At 48.6% G+C, this 20,571-nt stretch overlaps 2 protein-coding genes across 9 annotated transcripts; both read left to right on the top strand.

Annotated features, from left to right (window-relative positions):
- Positions 1–65: 65 nt before the first annotated feature.
- SYNPO2L (synaptopodin 2 like) lies at positions 66–5,951 on the top strand. 3 transcript variants are annotated; one of them, XM_032609267.1, is made up of 2 exons: positions 66–294; positions 2,267–5,951. In XM_032609267.1, the coding sequence occupies exons 1-2, from the start codon at positions 195–197 to the stop codon at positions 4,429–4,431; spliced, it is 2,265 nt and encodes a 754-aa protein (XP_032465158.1). In that variant the 5' UTR covers positions 66–194; the 3' UTR covers positions 4,432–5,951. The 3 variants fall into 3 exon arrangements, with proteins under 3 accessions (XP_032465158.1, XP_032465159.1, XP_032465160.1); XM_032609268.1 differs by lacking the exon at positions 66–294 and adding an exon at positions 984–1,349; XM_032609269.1 differs by lacking the exon at positions 66–294 and adding an exon at positions 1,375–2,159.
- Positions 3,672–15,003, top strand: MYOZ1 (myozenin 1). Of its 6 annotated transcripts, XM_032609276.1 has the most exons (7): positions 8,242–8,304; positions 9,188–9,252; positions 9,474–9,564; positions 10,492–10,670; positions 12,640–12,886; positions 13,266–13,431; positions 14,489–15,003. In XM_032609276.1, exons 3-7 carry the CDS (start codon positions 9,492–9,494, stop codon positions 14,718–14,720), a joined length of 897 nt encoding a protein of 298 aa, XP_032465167.1. In that variant the 5' UTR covers positions 8,242–8,304; positions 9,188–9,252; positions 9,474–9,491; the 3' UTR covers positions 14,721–15,003. The 6 variants fall into 6 exon arrangements, with proteins under 6 accessions (XP_032465165.1, XP_032465164.1, XP_032465167.1 ...); XM_032609274.1 differs by lacking the exons at positions 8,242–8,304; positions 9,188–9,252 and adding an exon at positions 3,672–3,809; XM_032609273.1 differs by lacking the exon at positions 9,188–9,252 and having other exon boundaries at positions 8,204–8,304.
- The last annotated feature ends 5,568 nt before the right edge of the window (positions 15,004–20,571 follow it).

Here is a 20,571-nt window from a genome sequence, read left to right as displayed (position 1 = left end):
AAGGGTAGGCAGGTGCCCATGTCCATCATACCAGGGCTTGTGGGGCAGCCCAGAGAAGGGAGGGGGCCAGGCTCCAAAAATAGCACAGTGAGCTCATTCAGCTACCAGCTCTGGGGATAAGACAAAGGGGCTTTAAAAGGTGTGGGGGGGTGCCTCAAACTGGTTCTGCTCCAGCCAACACTGCCTTTCTCGGCATGGAGACTTTTGAGCCCATCAGCCAAGAGCCTCTCAGCCAAGCCAGTTGCGACAAAGCCCCAAGCCCAGTTCCTGAGCTCCAGGACCCGTTCTATGCAGGTACTACCCTCCCACAGCCAAGAGAGTTCTGGAATCTAGAATGGAGGGGACTACGTCAACAGTTTGGGAAGGGAGGTCTTTGGGAAAGGTCTTACTCCCTTACCCCCTCCTCCTTTTTTCCTTCCTCTTCTTTCTTAAGAGTTTCACTGCCCTTTTCTCAGAATGGGCTGATGCTATGGTCACATGTCAAAGGGGTTTGTGACCACATGAGCTATGGAAAACTCATGGAGAGAGGGTGTATGTGTGAGAGAGAAGTGTGAGTAATCTATGAATACATGAAAGCATGTATGTGGGAGTCCATGGGAGAAGATATGAGTGAACAAGAAAGTGTCTGGATACATGTGCAGCTAGTGTCAAGAAAGCTTTGATAGTAATAATTACTTACAGTGGGGCTTAGGTTAAACGCTAAATTTACCTACATTATCTCACTTAAACCTCATAGCAACCCTATGAGGTAGACGTTATGTTATCATCCTTCTTTACAGATGAGGAAACTGAACTTCAGTGAGATGAAGTAACTCTCCCAAGAGCCAAAAATCTGAACTAAACTATGACTCCAGTGCCTATCTCTAGTCCACAGTACTATTGCGTGCTATGAACGTTGGAACGGGTGGAATGAGAGCCCTAATCAGAAGGGAGCTTTGATATCTTGAGTGGAAAGTAGATGGAATTTCAAGAATTTTTCAGGAGGAACTGGGGATCATGGATCGGAGAGTATCTGTGTTCTAGTCAGGGTCCTAGCAGCAGGGCAGCGTTCCCATTTCCTGGCTCCACCTCCCAGGCCCCACGTGGCACAGGAAACCCTGTCCTGGCTCCCCTTAGCACACAGTGCTTGCGTGCCTGCCTGGTAGTGTCTACCTGAGCTCTCTACCCAGAAGGCTTGGAAAATAGGGGGCAGCTCTGTCAAAGAAGCCCACCCCACTCCCACCCTCAGCTTGGGGGAAAGGAGACTGTATCAACTGGTGACTTTGAGATATCCTAAAGATCTGGAAGCTTTCCTTGGAGAGCAGCACTCTGGCTTTTCCTGCATCTCAGATCTGAAGCCATCCCTGCCTGTGAGTAGCAGGGGTTTGAGGCACAGAGGAGCACCTTGGATTTAGAAGGCACTTAAATTTTGTCCCAACTGTTAGTGACAGTGTCTCTGCTAGGGGAATTCTGGGAAGAAGGGCCACCTTGAGTACGCATGTATGTTTTTGTGTGGACACGTGTATTTATACCTGTGTATATGAACTAGGATGTATATAAGCTAGAGTATATGGGGATGTGAGAGAAAAGTACAGATGAGAAAATATGCCCATAGCCACCTCTCCCTAGAGCCATATTCTTGTTGAAGTGATGTGTGGTGGGAGTTATTTCTATGAATGTATATGATGTGGATCACATGATGATAGTGGAATTATGAATGAAGATCCTCATTGCTAAGGATCCTTTGTGTCCTTATTACAGGGTAAGGGGTAGGAAGAGGGGATAAGTCCCAAACTTTCTGAGAAGTCCCCTAACAGGGTCTTTTTGGTGGGAGAAAAGTGCCCCTTCTTATTTTTTCTTACGGTGGGACCTGCTTCATGTCCTTGCCTGCCATGGGAAGTAAACCCCCTTCTACCCCAGTCTCACATTGCCAGCCAGGAATGGAGGGAAGCAGGGGAGGCACGCGTGTGGTGTGGGTAAGAGCAATCTCCTGAAAGATAGGAGGGAAGAGAGGATAGGAGGAGAGCTGTGGTCAGAGTGGTGTCAGGGCAGCCAACTACCCTCTGCCTTCCCTTCAACTGTCCTTGGTTTCACCTTTCACCTCCACTCTGGCCCCAAGTTAGAGGACTTTGCCAAAGGCAGGAGAGACCTTGTGGGTCAGGCCAGTGAGAAGACCAGAGGTGGGAGGCCTGAGGGAGCTGGCTGGTGGGGGGTGGGGGGTGGGGGGCGGGTGAGAGCCTTGGGGAACAGAAGATGCTCACTGACCATTCCCTCCTCCTCTCCCCAGAACTGCAAAGGACAGAGAGCCTCCAAGAGAGAAGTGTGAAGGAGGCCAAGACCAAATGCCGGACGATTGCATCCCTGCTAACCGCAGCCCCTAACCCCCACTCGAAGGGGGTATTGATGTTTAAGAAACGTCGGCAGAGAGCCAAGAAGTACACCCTAGTCAGCTTTGGGGCTGCCGCGGGGACAGGCGCTGGGGAGGAGGACGGCGTCCCTCCAACTAGTGAGTCTGAGCTGGACGAAGAGGCCTTCTCCGACGCCCGCAGCCTCACCAACCAGTCCGACTGGGACAGCCCCTACCTGGACATGGAGCTGGCCAGGCCGAGCTCAGGCGCAGCAGAGGGCCAGGGCCCGGGGCTGGGAGGGCAGCTGAGTGAGGCCTCTGGGCGAGGGGCCCAACTCTTTGAACAGCAGCGCCAGCGCGCAGACTCCAGCACTCAGGAGCCGGCCGGGGATGGTCCAGCCGCCACGCTCAACGGGCAGGGCCTGCAGTCACCACCTCGGGCACAAAGCGCTCTGCCAGAGGCGGCTGTGCTCCCATCCAGCCCTTCGCCGGCCCCTGCAGCCAGCCCCAGACCTTTCCTCCCTAGCAGTGGAGCCTCTACCCCAGCTCCAAGCATCTTTAACCGGTCAGCCAGGCCGTTTACTCCGGGCTTACAAGGGCAGCGGCCAGGTACCACCTCGGTTATTTTCCGGCCCCTGGCTCCCAAGAGGGCAAATGAGAGCCTGGGAGGCCTCAGCGCCGTCCCACCGCCTTTCCTGTCCTCTCCGCAGGGGACCACTCCTCTGCCCAGCTTCTCTTCAGGGGTTCCCAGCCACGTGTCAACCCCCGGTTCCGCCAGCACCCCACGCTCCTCCGGCCCCGTGACGGCCACCAGCTCCCTATACATCCCAGCCCCCAATCGTCCTGTTACGCCAGGCGGAGCCCCAGAGCCCCCCGCCCCCGCTAGCGGAGCTGCCATGACCTCCACCGCTTCTATCTTCCTATCGGCGCCTCTGCGACCTGCTGCACGCCCAGAGGCCCCCGCCCATGGCCCCGCAGCCCCTGAGCCCTCCAGCGCTCGGGAGAAGCGCATCTCCGTGCCAGCTGCTCGCACCGGCATCCTCCAGGAGGCCCGGCGTCGGGGGACCCGAAAGCAGATGTTCCGGCCGGGAAATGAGGAGACGAAGAACTCGCCCAACCCGGAGCTGCTATCGTTGGTGCAGAACCTGGATGAAAAACCCCGGGCTGGGGGTGCGGAATCTTGTCCAGAGGAGGATGCCCTGAGCCTCGGGGCTGAAGCCTGCAACTTCATGCAGCCACCTGGGGGCAGGAGTTACAAGACTTTGCCTCACGTGACAGCTAAAACCCCGCCTCCAATGGCTCCCAAGACCCCACCCCCTACGACTCCTAAGACTCCACCCCCAGTGGCTCCCAAGCCCCCTTCTCGAGGGTTCCTCGATGGGTTAGTGAATGGGGCGGCCCCTTCAGCTGGAATCCCTGAACCACCAAGGCTTCAAGGCAGGGGTGGGGAGCTGTTTGCCAAGCGTCAGAGCCGAGCGGACAGGTATGTGGTGGAAGCACCTGGTCCTGGCCTTGGCCCTCGGCCCAGAAGCCCTTCTCCTACCCCCTCCCTGCCCCCTTCCTGGAAATATTCACCCAATATCCGTGCCCCACCTCCAATTGCTTACAACCCACTGCTCTCACCCTTTTTCCCCCAAGCTGCCCGAACTCTCCCTAGTAAGATCCAATCCCAAGGGCCTCGGGCAGCCCCCAAGCAGGGCATTAAGGCTTTGGATTTCATGCGGCACCAGCCCTACCAACTTAAAAGTGCCATGTTCTGTTTTGATGAGGTTCCCCCGACTCCTGGACCCACCTCCTTAGTGCCTCCCAAAACTGCTCGAGTCCAGGAGATCCGCCGATTTTCGACTCCAGCGCCCCAGCCCACTGCAGAGCCCCTGGCACCCACTGTGCTTGCCCCCCGAGCAGCCACTACATTGGATGAGCCCATCTGGAGGGCAGAGCTGGCCTCAGCCCCTGTCCTTAGCCCAGCCCCTCCTCCAGAGTCTCCCAGGGGTCTTGGGACCTCCCCCAGCTCCTGTGGCTTCCAGGTAGCCAGGCCCAGGTTCTCAGCTACTAGAACAGGATTGCAGGCTCATGTGTGGAGGCCTGGGACGGGCCACCACTGAACAGGGCACAGCTCCCAGGACCAAGGGGAGGTGGAACAGCTAGTTCCTAAAGTTGCTTCTACCCAACCCGCCCGCCCCAGCCCCCGCCCCCGCCACCCCTCCTTTGCAGGCTAAATTCCCTCCTGCCAGAGAAAGTTTTGGAGTTGGTGTCCCATCTCCCAGCTTCCTCCTGACTCCTAACCTCCCTGCTGCTTTCCAACCTATAATACTATCTTTGCTTTGGTGTCTGTGCTTCTCTTTGTAGCTCCTTGCCTGGATTTCTGTCTTTAACTCTGTCTCTTCACCGACACTCCTCCACTAGTCTCCATTTCTCTACATTTGTGCTTTTTTCTGTGGGCTTTGTTTTAACAGTCAGTGAGAAAGACAGAGAAGTTACCACTGAGACCTCAGGCAAGAAGCTCACCACCAGACAGGCCGCAAAGGGACTGAACTGACCCCTATTTGCACGAAATCATTTGCTGCTCCTCACTCTTCTTTCCCAAGCTTGTCTGGCATTTTCCTAGGTGTGTGTGTGCAAGTGTGTGCGTGCACACAGATATGCTCTTCTGTCTGAGGCAAGAGTAAGAGAAGCCGTCTAAATAAAGACCCAATCTGGGTCTTACCCTCGCACTAATGAAAGAAGAGTCAGTTATCTTCACATAGAATGTCTGGTGGGGAGAAAGAGACTCATTAGAGTTAAAGATCATCGTCTGTAGCAGGTGTAGAGCATCTGGTGAAATTCATAGAGTATGAGGAGACTCGAAGGACCAGGGCAGTTTGTATGGGTTGAGTTATACCAGCTAGACCAGGAGTAGAACTAAGAATTCTGTTCCTTGGGATTTCAGAAAGTTAGCAACTGGAGAGGCCCATGCTGAGCAACAAAGCATCCAAGAAGTGAAAAGAAAGAAAGAAAATGTCCTCTGAGAATGAACAAATCATTGGCTTCATTGTCTCATGAATTTAAGACAGAAAGGAGAAAAGAACCATGATGTGGAAAGTGAGGTAGAAACCAGGAGCAGAACAGAAATGAATGAAATTGATCGAGCCTCAGAGAGAAGCATGGTGAGGGAGACTACAGTGTTGGTAGAGAGTAAAATTGGATAATAAGAAACCAATCATGTACACAAAAGGGGAATTGGGGAGAAATTTGAGGGAGAAGAATGTATTTGTTAGAGTGAAGGGGGATGATGGTGGAGGTATGTGAGAGTGTGTGCTGAGTGTTGAAAGACAGGTATCTGTGCTACCTCCTTTGAATCTGTCTCTCTGTCTTCTGCAGCTTGTCATAACTGCCTGAGAAAGGGCAGGGAAACACCCAGAGCCAAAACCTCTTTTTAGTTCTACCCCATCCCTCAAACCCTAGTTCTTATTTCTTTCCAGCTTAGGTCCTGATCTCTGATCCTAGAGGGATATGGGCTCCCCTCTCACCATGACCACCACCAGTCACGCTTGCTGCTTGATCTGGAAATTGATAATTTCCTTTGCATATTGAGTGTGAGTCACAGTACTTTGGTTTGTGCACAAGAATAAACTTATGCCCCACATCTTCTGTTGTTGTCATCTCTTCTAGTTTTATACCTAAATCCTGGTCTCCCCTTCATCTTCTCTAATTCATTCCCCTGATCTCCTGATTCCTGACCTCTTTCTCAGTTCCTACCCTCCTATTTTTTACTGTTTTGCCCTTCACCCCCTGGTCTTTTGCTCTTCTCTACCAATTCTGTCCTAATCCAGTGTAGCCACCTCCATCACTCCCCCAGTTCTCTCTCTCCAGATTCTCCCCTTCTCCGTCCCCTGCTCCATACTTCTCAGATGAGGCCTCAGCTTACAGAACCTAGACAATTTGGAAAGGCCCTGCTTTCCCAACACCCTGGAGGAAATGAAGGGAAAGCAATGGCTGAAGTTGGAGGTGGGGTGAGAGAGGGAAGAAGGAGAGAGAGGGTGGATCAGCGTGGATTGAGACTAATAAAAAAGAGAAGGCACTGAAAGGCGGCTAGAATTAGACTTCTGAGAAGAGGAAGTTCTGTTGCCCCAGTTTTACCAGCAGGGGGCAGATTTGTGCCAATAACCAGGCCCATGACCCTGATTCTCCCAAATATGCAGCCTCTCAGAATTTCAAAGGAAGGGCTCAGAGAGCCTAGGCTAAATATTCTGTCTTCATTCACTAGGTAGTTTTAGGTACTCAATCATAAGAGACAAAAACTTTGGTTGGTTTTTGAGGGGAGGATGGTAATGATGACGAAATCACCTTTTGCTATTTATGTTTTTTCATCTAATTGCTTCTTTGGGTTAGGAGAGAATGGAGAAAAAGGACAAAAGATGAGGAATCTGGAGGCTAAACTGGTCTGGGCAGAGGCCAGGTAGAGGGGAGCAGGGCAAACTTTCAGCCCCTAACCTGAACCTATGAAGTTCAGGATGGGAAAAGGACATGGTCAGGAAGAGTGGGTAGCTCACAGAGGGACAGAAAGGTATTCTGGGGACTACAAAAGCACACTTCCTAAGGCAGCCACAACAGGGTGGTGAATACAGCAGAGGTACAGCAGCTGGTTACGAAACCTGAGCAGAAGATGGAGAAGGATCCAGGATGTTCACGCAGCTACCGAGGAAGGTGCCGAGCAAATGACAGGTTTCCCTGGAGGGGGCTCTCAAGTTTGTGCCCTTTCCCAGAGGCTTCTCTAGACCAGTGTGAATGGGACAGTCCAGATCCTATGGAGTGTGTGCTCCCTTTGAAGAAAATCCCAAGTAGGAGCCTCAGAGAATAAAGCCCTGGCAGATCAGAAGCCTACATGTACCCCTTCAGGTAGAAGTGACATCTGGGACTTCCCTGGTGGCGGCCTCAGTGGTTAAGAATCTGCCTGTCAATGCAGGGGACACGGGTTCGATCCCTGGTCCGGGAAGATCCCACACACCACGGAGCAGCTAAGCCCGTGCACCACAACTACTGAGCCTGCGCTCTAGAGCCCGCGAGCCATAACCACTGAAGCCTGCGCACCTAGAGCCTGTGCTCCGCAGCAAGAGAAGCCACCGCAATGAGAAGCCCGCGCACCACAACAAAAAGTAGGCCCCACTCGCCGCAACTAAAGCCCGCGTGCAGCAACGAAGACCCAATGCAGCCAAAAATAAATTAATTAATTAATAAATTTTTTTTAAAAAGTGACATCTATCTAGCAGAGCAGGCTAAACTGAGCACCCGAACAGCAAATGGGGATGAAAAGGCAGAAACTGGTCAAGTCTTCCCCCACATCATCCCTGATAGCCTAACTACTGGATTTGGTTAATTTGGTCCCTTATCCTGCCAAAATCTGGCCCTCCCAAAGGAAAGACCAGCCTATCCAGGAACTTTCAAAGGGCAGTTCCATTGTGAACAGAAATTCCCTTCCCGAAACATAGCATCTTAAACCCTCCCACCCCCAAAATGCACCCACATGTCCCTCTAGCTCCAGCCTGGATTGTCTCTGAATGGCTCTCCAGACACATTCTCCTGGTTCTCACTTTCCCACTCCGAATTCTTATTCACCACTTGCTGCCTGCTTCCTCTCTCCCTCTCAGTTTTCACTTTCTCCCTGAGTGCTTCTTTGGATCTCAGCCTCGAGGTGCCAAAGAAGAGGAGTCCCTGGGCAGACTGATCCTTGGCTCAGACAGCTTCGTGAGAGAATTCCAAAGGACTTTCCTCCCCTTCCTGAGCCTCTGGGCAAGGAGGATGGGATCTTGGTTCCAGGGTCTCAGTACCCCTGTGCCATTTGAGCTGCTTGCGCTCATCGTGTCTATTAATAACCACCCTCCCTCCCCCACTGCCAGTGCTGCCCCCACGCCTGCCCAGCTCGGGTTCTCTAGTCACAGCAGCACAGTCCTCCAAAGCTGCTGGACCCCAGGGAGAGCTGACCACCGCTTGAGCAGCCGGTAAGTCTCCAGCTTTATAGTCAGAGGGGCTGGAGCCCACTCTGCTGACTGCTGTGTCTGTGTCTGTAATAGTGACCCTTGATCCTGGGGGGAGCTGCCTCCCTCCTCCATCTGTACTCAGTTCCCAGTTGTCCAGTTCAGGGGAGCCACAGAGAGTTGGAAGGAGAAGGGCCCAAGAGGGTGGGGGTATTGGAGATGTTGGGGGAGGCACTGGAGGAATGAGAAGGGGGTCTGAGGCTGGATGGAAAACAAGAACCTAGTTGGGGCTGAGAGAGGTATGGGGAGAATCTATTTAGCAGTTCCTGGACTCTGGCCTCAGCAGACCCCACTAAGCTAGTAGAATCGCAGATGTGCTGTGAGACAGGACTCAGCAGAAGACATTTCGCTGAGTGCCAACTTCTGTTAAGGAGGGGCTGGAATCTGTATCTTTTCCCAGCTTGTCCCCCTCCACTGCCAGATCCTATGATTATGTTCCTGTCCTCCCTGAATTCCCCACTGCTATGATATTGCTGAATTGACATGCATCAAGATTGACCTCCCTCTCCACTCCAGGTCTGGGGGGTGGGGAGTGACTGAAACGGAGTGGGAGCACTGCTGTCACCTCCCAGGCCATGATCCAGCTGGCCCGGTGGAGGGGCAATAACCTCTCCATCCTATGGAGAATGTTTCTGGCTGGATCTCCTCAACCCTGGCAGAACATTTTTTCTGCTCCACCCCCACCCCCCACCCCACTCTGGGGCTTGGGGAAGACTGAGAGGCCAGAGTTTGCAATGATAATCCCAGTCTGGGAGCCCCGTACAAATAAAAGCTTCAAGTCATGCCAAACCAATGAAACCTGGGTGCATTACCTGACCTGTAAGTAATGTGTTTGTTTTACCCCCAGGGCCTCCTAACACATACTGTGTTCCTAAACCCTGCACCAGCTCTATGTAAAACAGCTGAAAAGAGGTTGGTAGAAGGTAGGGGCAAGGGGTGCATCTATACTTTCTGCCCTGCTTCCCAAGAAGAGAAGCCCTAAAGCAATGGTTTTTCACCTTTTAGAGAAATATGTACTTCTTTTAAAAAATCTAATGAAATTTTGCTCCCTGAAGTCCTTAAGCAGTGCCTTACTGTAGACACTCACCGCAGTCCCTGTCCATCCTTCACCTCCTCCTTCCCACCCTATCCAGGCTCCATCCACCTCCACAATGCCACTCTCAGGGACCCCCGCCCCCAACAAGAAGCGGAAATCCAGCAAGCTGATCATGGAACTCACTGGAGGTATGGCATGTTTGCACCTACCTAGTGTGGGACTTCTTATTGAGAGTATCTCTGGCCCATGAGCCCCAGAAGTATCATAAGGTTATATGTGTCTTAAGGCGAAGAGATAAGGAGAGACAAGAGGAATTTGGGGTGGGGGTGAGGTTTGCAGGGGTGGGGGTAAGGGGGGGAAAGGAAGAAAGAATTCAACACTGACTACTCACCCTTCCACCCTTTTCACCTTGTAATCTGAGACAATAACACCCATGCCATGTTACCCAGCACAGGTCCAAGACAACAGGACCCACAGGTCAGTGAGGTATGTTTGAGAAGAAAATATGTACGATGGAGACTGGCACAGAGTAAGGTCTCAATAAATGGTTAATTTCCTTACTTCTTTCCCCAGAGCTAAGGAGCCTCGTATAGGCACTTAAAATGGAAAATTGCTCAGGCATTTTTCCTGGGGGTGGTAGGAGTACAGCATGTGAAGAGCTCTCCCAATCAATACCTAGAAGCCGTTTGCAGCCAGTTTACTGAGGGGAAGAGAAGGCAAAGGGGTTAAGATAGGAGTATATATTTAGAGGTGGCTTTGGGCTTTCCCCCGTGCTACAGTTTCCCCAATGACCTCCATCTATGATGTTTCTTTACTCTTTTGCCCTGTACCCCATACCTTTTACCCCATTCACCGTCTTCACCCCATTCTAGTATCCCCACTGTCTCACTCTGCACCCCATTTCCCATGCATTCTCTCCAACTCCAAACCCAGGAAATCAAAATCCCTCATAAACCAGACAGAATTTGATCAGACATCACAGACAGCGTCTGCTTCCCTCAGTGATCTCTGCTGGGACACACACACTTAATTAGTTGTGGATGGCGGCTTCATTTGGAGCTAGAAAACCCTACTTTCCTCTTTCCCTTGCCTCTGCCTCCCCACCTCCCTGAAAGGTGGACAGGAGAGCTCGGGCCTGAACCTGGGCAAGAAGATCAGCGTCCCAAGGGATGTGATGTTGGAGGAGCTCTCGCTACTCACTAACCGGGGCTCCAAGATGTTCAAACTGCGGCAGATGCGGGTGGAGAAATTTATCTATGAAAACCACCCTGATGTCTTCTCTGACAGCTCAATGGTGAGTTCAGAACTTTACTACTCTCAAAGCCTCGTGCCTCTTTTGACAGCTTCTTGGTAGGCCCCGCCCGAGTCTCTAAAATATGACCAACCTCCCCTCCCAGCTAATTTATAATCTCATTAACCCCCCAGATACAGCGAGCCCCCAATAGCTCCAGGGTGAATTACAGCCCACCTCTGAAACTAAATCTGTATCTTAGAGCTGGTGAGGCAGGGTAGGGAGTCCACACCTTCAAGGAGAAAACTCCTTCCCAGTATGGTTAAGTATTAAAGATAGGATTACCAGATAAAACACAGGATGCCCAGTCCTATATTTTAAAGTTGAGATACACACTAAATAAGCTACTGAGGATATATTGTAGGCACAGTAAATAAAGCCCATATTTCATAATACCTTTAAATGGAGTATGGTCTATAGGAATATTGCATCACTATGTTGTATACCTGAAACTAATATAATATTGTAAAGCAATGCTACTTCAATTAAAAAAATAAAGTTGAGATATACACAGATAATTTTTTAGTAAAGTATGTCCCATGCAATATTTGGGACATAAGTTTTTTTTTTTTAATTGAAGACACTTAGGGAATTCCCTGGTGGTCCAGTGGTCCGGTGCTCTCACTGCCAGGGGCCTGGGTTCAATCCCTGGTTGGGGAACTAAGATCCTGCAAGCCACGCAGCATGGCAAAAAAAAAAAAAAAATTGAAGACACTTAGTTAAATTTGAATTTCAGATACACAATAATTTTTTAATATAAGTATGTCCCATGAAATATTTGGGACATGAAAATTAAATTAAAAAATACAGGACACCGAGTTAAATTTGAATTTCAGGTACATGACGAATACTCTCATATCTAAATATGTCCCATGCAATACTTAGGCATATTTATACTAAAAAAGTATTATTGTGTATCTGAAATTCAAATTTAACTGGTGTCCTGTGATTTTTTTCTTTTTGCAAAATCTGGCAACCGTAGAAAGAGGTAAGTGAATTTTTATAACCATCTCTTCTTGAGCCATTCTTTTATCTAAAGGGTCAGTATAAGGACCACAGATGTGGGGACTGAAACCATGCTTTAAGGTCCTACGTCTCCTAGTCAGGATCATTCTCCGAAGAGAAGAAGAGATTGGAGAGGGACCAGGCACAAGATATTTCAGCTGAGAAGGAGGGGATCGTTTCCATTTCCTTTCTTCCCCCTCCACCTTTCCTGGGCAGCCAGGGGAGAGTGAAAATAGATGCCTACATGGGGCCAGGGGCAGGAGTGTCTGCCATTTGCCCGTATGTAGGAGCAGAATAAAAATGCTGAGCCGGTCATATCTAACTTTAGGAGGCCAAAAGCCCTCCCCCCTGCCTGTGTCTGGTTACACTGGGTGGAGCATGGGGGTGTGTTCGGTGGGTGGCCAGGAGAGCCTCCTGAAGGAGTTGGCAGGGTTATTTTTAGGCTTTGGGGATGGATCCAGTGTTGCCCTTTGGGCTTCCCTTCCCCCTACCCACTACAGTTTCACTGTCAGGAAGTCCTGGTCCAACAGGCACCAAGAGGAGAAAGGGAAAGGAAGAGGAAGAGAGAGAAGAGACTTTTATCTGTTAGACAAGATGCAGGGGAGGAGCAGAGATCTCTCTAGTTCTTTAACTTAAGGCTGGGTTCTCCATGCCAGCCCCAATCTCTCAAACCTAAGTTGAGCAGAACTCTTGGTCCTCTTTGCCTTGGTAAGGAGGGAAAGGGGATTTTGGAGAATGAGTTGCCCCCATCCTAGATGTAATTCGAACTGAGCCATAGGGGTTGTATCCCTTAAGGAGAGTTTAATTTCTCTCAGTCAGGCTATCTGCTAACCATCTATTGGAGAGGGGAGTCTCAGATGATTCAGTGTCTTCTGGTTGTCCATTCTCTCTGATCACCTCCTACTTGCTATATGGTATTCCCCATACCCATTGCTAACCTTCCCCTTACTTTGTCCTTTCTTTTCAGGATCACTTCCAGAAGTTCCTTCCCACCATTGGGGGACAGCTGGGTACAGGTGGCCAGGGATTCTCCTACAGCAAGGGCAGCGGTGGAGGCCAGGCAGGAGGAAGTGGCTCTGCCGGACAGTATGGCTCTGACGAGCATCACCATCATCAGGGCCCTGGGTCTGGATATCCGGGTACAGATGGTCCTGGGGGCCAGACTGGCCAAGGAGGAGCTGCTGGCACTGCAGGGGTTGGCGAGACAGGACTAGGCAAGTATCCTCACCCAAGAATAATGTGTCTGGTCTCTAAAGCAGAGAAATACCCAGGAATGAGGCCTAGACTGGGTGTAGGAAGCAGGAGAGGCCTGTTGAGATAGCCTGATGGACTTTCTGGGTCCATAAGGATACAGAGACGTGTCTATTCCACCCAGAAGCCTTGTCTCTCAGTCACCTTTCTAGCCTTTCAGTTTGTATCACAAATCCGACTCCAGGCTGTCATTATTTCACAAACCTTATATAATCACCAAGATGTTTTACCTTTGGTCCCTGGCCCCAGCAACTTCTCTAGTGCAGGGCTCTGAGACTAACTTCCATTGGCTACTAACTGCTATTATTTGACTTATTATTATTTCTCTCCCATGGCTGCCAGACAACCAGGCAGGTGGAGAAGGAAAACATATCACTGTGTTCAAGACCTATATTTCCCCATGGGAGAGAGCCATGGGGGTTGACTCCCAGCAAACAGTGGAACTTGGCATCAACCTGCTGGCCCACGGGGCCAAAGCTGATCTCCCTCAGTATAAGTCCTTCAACAGGTAAGGAGGATGCGGAAGGAACCTGATGCATTCCAGTGTATGGCAACATGCCCTTAGTTGGAATGGAGACTGGTTCAAATGTTTCAGGGGGATGAGGAGGCATGGGAGGAATTTGGGGGCCACAATTGAAGGCTTTTGGTCTTTTCACTCTAGCTCAGAGAAACAGCATGGTATGATGAAGGAAAAATGTGCTAGGAGGCAGGATCTGAATTTTCGTTCATAGTTATGTTCATAGCTGTTCATAGCTGTGTGGGAAAGTCACCCTACTTCTGAGCCTTGGTTGCCTTGACTGTGAAATGGGAATAATATATTACACATTTAAAGGCTTCTTGAGGCTCCCTTCATTCAAGGTTACAATTCCATTACTGTCCTTATAGTATAATTCTCTTTTTCTTTTCTTTTCTTTTTTTAATTGAAGTATAGTTGACTTACAACATTATATTAGTTTCAGGTGTACAACACAGTGATTCAGAATTTTTATAGGTTATGCACCACAGCAAGTTATTATACTATTGAAGATTCTATTTCTTTATACCCTACTTTAGTAAGGTTCAAGTAGCTATCCTTTTGGAACTGGGCTTCTCTAGACTGTGTGAAAACAGGACAGGGAAGCCCTAGAGAAGTGCTTTTGCATTTGGTCCTAAGGTGCCTGGATTTTCCAGGAAATGTTAATTCCTCTCATCCAGGGCACGCACTATCCACTGAAGGTGGGGTAGGGGTTTTGAGGGGGGTCATTATAATTTAAGGTGACCTCAGACCCTTGAGTCTATAGTGTTTGGGGTAAATTTCTCTGAAAATGTGACTGGTTTGGCTTACAACTATCCATGAGACTCTCTATCTAGTACACACTAGACTACTTTTCTCATTTTTAGCTTTGGGGAAACAAGCAAACCAGAAGGGGGAATGGAGTACTTAGGGAGAAGAAGAATAAGGAGTGCAGAAGCAATCTGCAACTAGAATTCACAGACTTCCCTATCCTCAAAACAGTGTAACATCTCACTAACAAAACTCTTTCTTTTGTTCTGGTTTTTAATTAAATAATGTGTCCCCTTTTCAGGACAGCAATGCCTTATGGTGGATATGAGAAGGCCTCCAAACGCATGACCTTCCAGATGCCCAAGTTTGACCTGGGGCCCTTGCTGAGTGAACCCCTAGTCCTCTACAACCAGAACCTCTCCAACAGGCCTTCTTTCAATCGAACCCCTATTCCCTGGCTGAGCTCCGGGGAGCCTGTAGACTACAACGTGGATATTGGCATCCCCTTGGATGGAGAAACAGAGGAGCTGTGAGGTGTTTCTACCTCTACTTTGTATCAAGTTTCCCCTCTCTGGTTCCATTTTGGAGAGGGAATGCTGAGCAAGATACCCCCACTGAAAATCCAGTATCCTTGTGGGAATGGAGAGAAACAGAAAGGAGAGATCTGCCTTTCCATCCTTCACTCCAAGTCCCCACTCCAAGCATCTTTTCTTACCAACTCAGAGCTCCCCTTCCACTTGCTCTGTATGGAACCTTCTCTTATGGAATTTTCTCTGCCTTCGGTAACAGTTAATAAACTTCAAGGAAATGAACTCATTCTTCCTCTGATATTTGAGGGCAGACGAAAATTGAGGCTAACAATGCACACAGACTAATTAAAGTAAAATACCATACATCCATTATTCAGACTTCAAGACTGACCTGATTACTTACACACCCACACCCACATCCACACCTGCCAAAGCACATTCATAGGTGTATACAAAGACATACTTATTGAATAGTACATAAGACAAATAATCATGGACAAACACATGTGCTGGCCCATATGTGGGCGAAGCTAAGCAGCAATTGTGTGCTGTGTTTAGGAAATAGGCGTTGGTGACCCTGGCGTTAGCTCTCTTTAAGAAGCTGATTAGAAACTGGGATAATCAGGATTACCCAATTTTTACAGAATGAGAGCATGCCATAAAGTTTCCAGATGACACGAGAGTGAGCTTAGGAATATATGTCAAAGGTTACAGGTTCCCAAAAGGATGAAATAGAATAGGGAGCCATGTTGGAATCCAGAAGGAAGTGGGCGAAACCATCTGCAGTTATAGTATGCCTGGCTCATCTGTGAACACATCAAGAAAAGATCTAAGGGTCATAGGGGCACTGCAGTTGTGTCCAGAAAGCACTATGATTGGGAAGAAACCATGAGAATCCAATAGGAATGAGTAACAATACTGTTTTTATTAACTTCAAGCATGGGGTTTCTTTAGAGTCCCAGACTTACTCTTATGTCCCACAAAGTCAGAGTTTGATGCAGATCTGGAAAAATAACTTCTGAGGAGAGCTGGCTGAATTCAGCTAACTCCATGAGCCGTTAATGATTATATTAGGTTCCTAGACTGCCTGGACTGATTCAATTTTCATGGAACTTGGGTCATATGACATTTACCCTGGTCACCTTCCTTTATGACATAAATAAATTTCAGGGAATTCATACTTCCTCTAAACTAGTACACTAAACTCTATTTCTATGTGCATTTTTCTAAGAAGAGTTGTCATAGTTTGGCTTCCCCCCCCCAACAGACCCTGAAACAAAGATTTGGATGCAAGTAGTAAGTTTGGGAGGTGGTCCCAGAATCCAAGCAGTGTAAGGGAATGAGAAGAAGGCCAAAAAGGTGCTTCCTGGGCTTCCCTGGTGGCGCAGTGGTTGAGAGTCCGCCTGCCGATGCAGGGGACACGGGTTCATGCCCTGGTCCGGGAAGATCCCACATGCCGCGGAGCGGCTGGGCCCGTGAGCCATGGCCGCTAAGCCTGCGCGTCTGGAGCCTGTGCTCCACAACGGGAGAGGCCACAGCAGTGAGAGGCCCGCGTACTGCAAAAAAAAAAAAAAAAAAAAAAAAAAAAAAAAAAAAGGTGCTTCCAGCAACTGGGGCTGAATCTCACTAGAGACTCTCTGAGAAAAATGTTATTCAAAGTGTGGTCCATGCACTGGCAGCAACATTTTCTCCTGGGAGCTTGGTTAAAAGTGCAAATTCAAGGGAATTCCCTGGCAGTCCGGTGGTTAGGACTTGGCGCCCTCACTGTCAGGGACCAGGTTCGATCCCTGGTTGGGGGAACTAAGATCCTGCAAACAGCGCAGCAAGGCCAAAAAAATTTTTGCAAATTCAAGAATTTGTGTCTTGTTAATCTTTCCAGGTGATTCTTAAGTGTTAGTAAAGTTTGAGAAACACTATAGTAAAACATACTTCAGAATTGCCTCACTGAGGCAATTCTACTACTATTCCAGTAGTAACTGGAATATTTAGCTACCAAATCCCATCTCTCATTGGTTACGGATTGCCAAGGGGAATGTTAACTCTGCTGGCACTTCCAGGCAAGGAGATAACTCAGGTGTTTAAGGTAGGAAGCTATGGCTTGTACAGGATTTGTCTACCAAAGCTGTAGTGAACTCTAGGATAGGCTGAGGGAATATGGGCAGGGCACAGACAGGATGTGGATAAGATTTCATAGCTTTTATGAGATTCTCATGTTTAAAAGTCTGTGAGCCCGGGCTTCCCCGGTGGTTAAGACTCCACCTGCCAATGCAGGGGACACGGGTTCGAGCCCTGGTCCAGGAAGGTCCCACATGCAGCAGAGCAACTAAGCCTGTGCGCCACAACTACTAAGCCCACGCGCCACAACTACTGAAGCCCAAGCACCTAGAACCCGTGCTCCACAACAAGAGAAACCACCATAATGAGAAGCCCACCGACCGCAACGGAGCGTAGACCCCGCTCGCTGCAACTAGAGAAAGCCCGCGTGCAGCAATGAAAACCCAACACAACCAAAAATAAATAAATAAAAATTGAAAAAAAAAAAGTCTGTGAGCCCTCCCCAAAAGTTGAGGACTATATTCCTTCAACAGATGTTTATTGAGTGCCTACTATATACTAGGTACTATATATCAGGCATCAGATGTACAAAAGCAAATAACAACATTCATGTGACAAAGAGATTTCCCAGCTATAAAATAATTATTAAATGCCTACCCTTAAAGTTGGGGTAAAAAAAAGTTCAGGGTCTAATAGTTAACAGCTCTGAAAACCTAGCAACTTAATTTTTCCAACCTCAGAATATCTGAAATCTTGTAAATATATACCCATCATTCATCTACTGATGGGCACTTTGGTTGCTTCTACATCTTGGCTACTGTAAATAACGCTGTAAGGAACACAGTGGTGCATATCATATATCTTTTCTAGTTAACATTTTTTTTTCTTCAGATACTCAGGATTGGAATTGCTAGATCATACGTAAATTCTATTTTTAATTTTTTGAGGAATCTCCATACTGTTTTCCATAATGGCTGCAGGAAAACTCTTTTTAGATAGAAGCTTGTGAAACCATGCACTTCAGATTGGGACTTGAACATGCGTGCCAGAACCCCACCGAAGCCCACAGTCTTCCAAATGAGATCACACACCTGGTTTCAGGACTTAATGAAGCTCAGGTTCTTGATGTCTCATCGCAGAAAGAATTCAGTGAGAGACAAAGTGATAGGTAAGAAGTGGATTTATTTAGAGAGAAACACTCTGCAGACAGAGTGTGGGCCATCTCAGAAGGTAAGAAAGGCCGCCAGGGTATGGGGTTGTTAGTTTTTACAGGGGTGGGTAATTTCATAGGCCAATGAGTGGGAGAAGTATTCCAGCTATTTTGGGAAGGGGTGGGCATTTCCAGGAATTGGGCCACCACCCACTTTTTGACAGTGGGCACCGCCACTGTCATGGTGCCTTTGGGTGTGTCATTTAACTTGCTGATGTGTTACAGTGAGCGTATACTGAGGCTCAAGGTCTAGTGGAAGTTGACTTCTCCGCCATCTTGGACCCATTTGGTTCTAATCAGTTTATGTCCCGTCCTTAGGCTGTGTCATTCTTTCAAAGGTTGTGCCCTGTCCCCTTTCCTCCTGTTTCACTTGCACTCTTCAGTGGGCACAAGTCCCCACTACCACCTATTGTTTTACATCAGATCTATTTTATTGTTACCCACCTAGACTCTGCAGCCGTTTGAGTTAGCAACTTCAAGGTTTTCTTTTACATAAACCACCTGCCCATAATACTATGCCCCTAAAGTCATCCAGATAATGCATTCCCTGGTATAGGGTCTAGAGCTTTGCTGTCTAATGCTGCAGTCACTAGCCACATGTGGCTATTAAGCTCTTAAAATTTGCCTAGGCTAAATTAAGATGCTCTGTAAAAATAAACAATGGATTTTGAAGACTCAGTATGAAAAAAAGAATGTAAAATATCTCATTAATAATTTCAAAATATTAAAAAAATTGCTGTACTCTAGAAACTAACACATTGTAAATCAACTATACCCCCAATAAAAATTTTTAAAAATTTCAAAATATTGATTATGTTGAAATATTTTGAATACGTTGGGTTAAGTGAATAACTAAATTTTTTCTTACTTTTTAAAAAAATGTGGCTTCTACAAATTTTAAATTGCATGATGTGCCTCACAGTATGTTTCTACGGGACAGCACTGGTCTAGACTATGAGAGGTATTCAGGGGATTGGAGAGAAGAAACTGAATTCTCCATTTATTATTTTTATTCCCTTATTTGTTCTCCTCTGTTTTACTCTCACTGAACAACATTCTTTATATAGCTGTTGCAGTAAGGGGGACCCCTTCCAGGGCCTGAGGGTGGGCTGCTGTCTAACACTCAGAAGTGAATTGTACGAGGAGACACACGTGCTGACAAAGCAAGAGACTATTGGGAAGAGGTGCCCAGGCAGATAGCAGCAGGGTAAGGGAACCCAGGAGAACTGCTCTGCCACGTGGCTTGCAGTCTCGAGTTTTACGGGAATGGGGTTACTTTCCGGGTTGTCTCTGGCCAATCATTCTGACTCAGGGTCCTTCCTGGTGGTGCGCGCACTGCTCAGACAAAACAGATTCCAGTGAGGATTCTGGGATGTTGGTAGGACATATGGACTGGTGTCTCCTCTTTCATTTTGACCTTTCCTGAATTCTACCGGTTGGTGGTAGCTTGTTAGTTCCTCGTTCCTTACCAGGACCTCCTGTTGTAAGATGACTCATGCAAGTGGCTACTATCTTGCCTGGCCAGGGTGGGCAGCTTCAGTCAGTGTTTCCCCTAACATGTCTGTCGTCTGTTCCAGATCCTACTCTGAGTGCAGAGAGAAAGCCCTTACAACTAAGTGTTGAGAGAGTCACCAAGTAAGGATGTGCCCACAGGGTGGCAAGCAACAACTGCAAAGTTCAAATCACAAACCAATGCGGCCCCCTTCCACATTCAAGGCCAAACATCTGTAATAATGTTCGACTAAAAACAACAACAACAAAACACTTTGATTTCCTAGTTTCGTTGGGCAAATTGATGGGGGCGGGGCACCAGTGTATAAACATAAATATTTCTGTTAAGTCAAATACCATTCACAAACCAAAGCAGGGGAAGAACGAATTAAAGTTTCCTGAAGGAAGGTTAAGGAGGAGATGGAAAGGTCAATTTCTGGCTTGCTCCCTCCGTCTCTACTCTGTATGCATAAGGAAAATGCCAGGAAGACTGAACTTCAGCCAAGGCGACACTGCTTTAAGTTTGAGGCACTGGGAAAAGACAGCCCCATACCTCAAGTTATTCCAGTGTAGGGTTCATCATACTAACTTCCCCCATCCCAGACCGTCCTGCGTCCTGCCTACAATACTTATCCGACTCTCCTACCAGTTCCATATCCTTCTCCGCCCTCGCCCACCTCCAGACCTTTCCAGGCCACCCCTTAAGCGCCTTGCGGCCGCCATTTTACACAATACTATCGCGAGATATACTTAGCCGTCTCGACCCTGACTCATTTACTTTCTTGCGAGAGACTCTTCCCGGCCGTTCTCGCCGTAGCTGAGGAAAGTGTCGCGAGAGCTGGTTGCCTTGGCTCCCTGTAGCTATAGCAGCCGCGGCGGTTAATGATGCGGCGGCAGAAGCTGTGAGTGCGACACTCAGGGGGGCGGGGCCGGAGGTAACAGGGTGCTGGGGGGTGTGTGTGGTAGCGCTTGGGGAGGGGGGTGGGGAAGGTCGGGTCGCGGGAGATACGGGCTCGAGTGTGACGTGTGGGGTAGGACCCGGGTCCAGTAGCTATAGGGACAGGGCGCGTGTCTGCACTAGGGCACGCTGTGAGGGTT

Source organism: Phocoena sinus, chromosome 16, assembly GCF_008692025.1.
Source record: "Phocoena sinus isolate mPhoSin1 chromosome 16, mPhoSin1.pri, whole genome shotgun sequence".
In the NCBI taxonomy this organism is placed as follows: domain Eukaryota; kingdom Metazoa; phylum Chordata; class Mammalia; order Artiodactyla; family Phocoenidae; genus Phocoena; species Phocoena sinus.
This window is presented reverse-complemented; position numbering and strand designations above follow the sequence as displayed.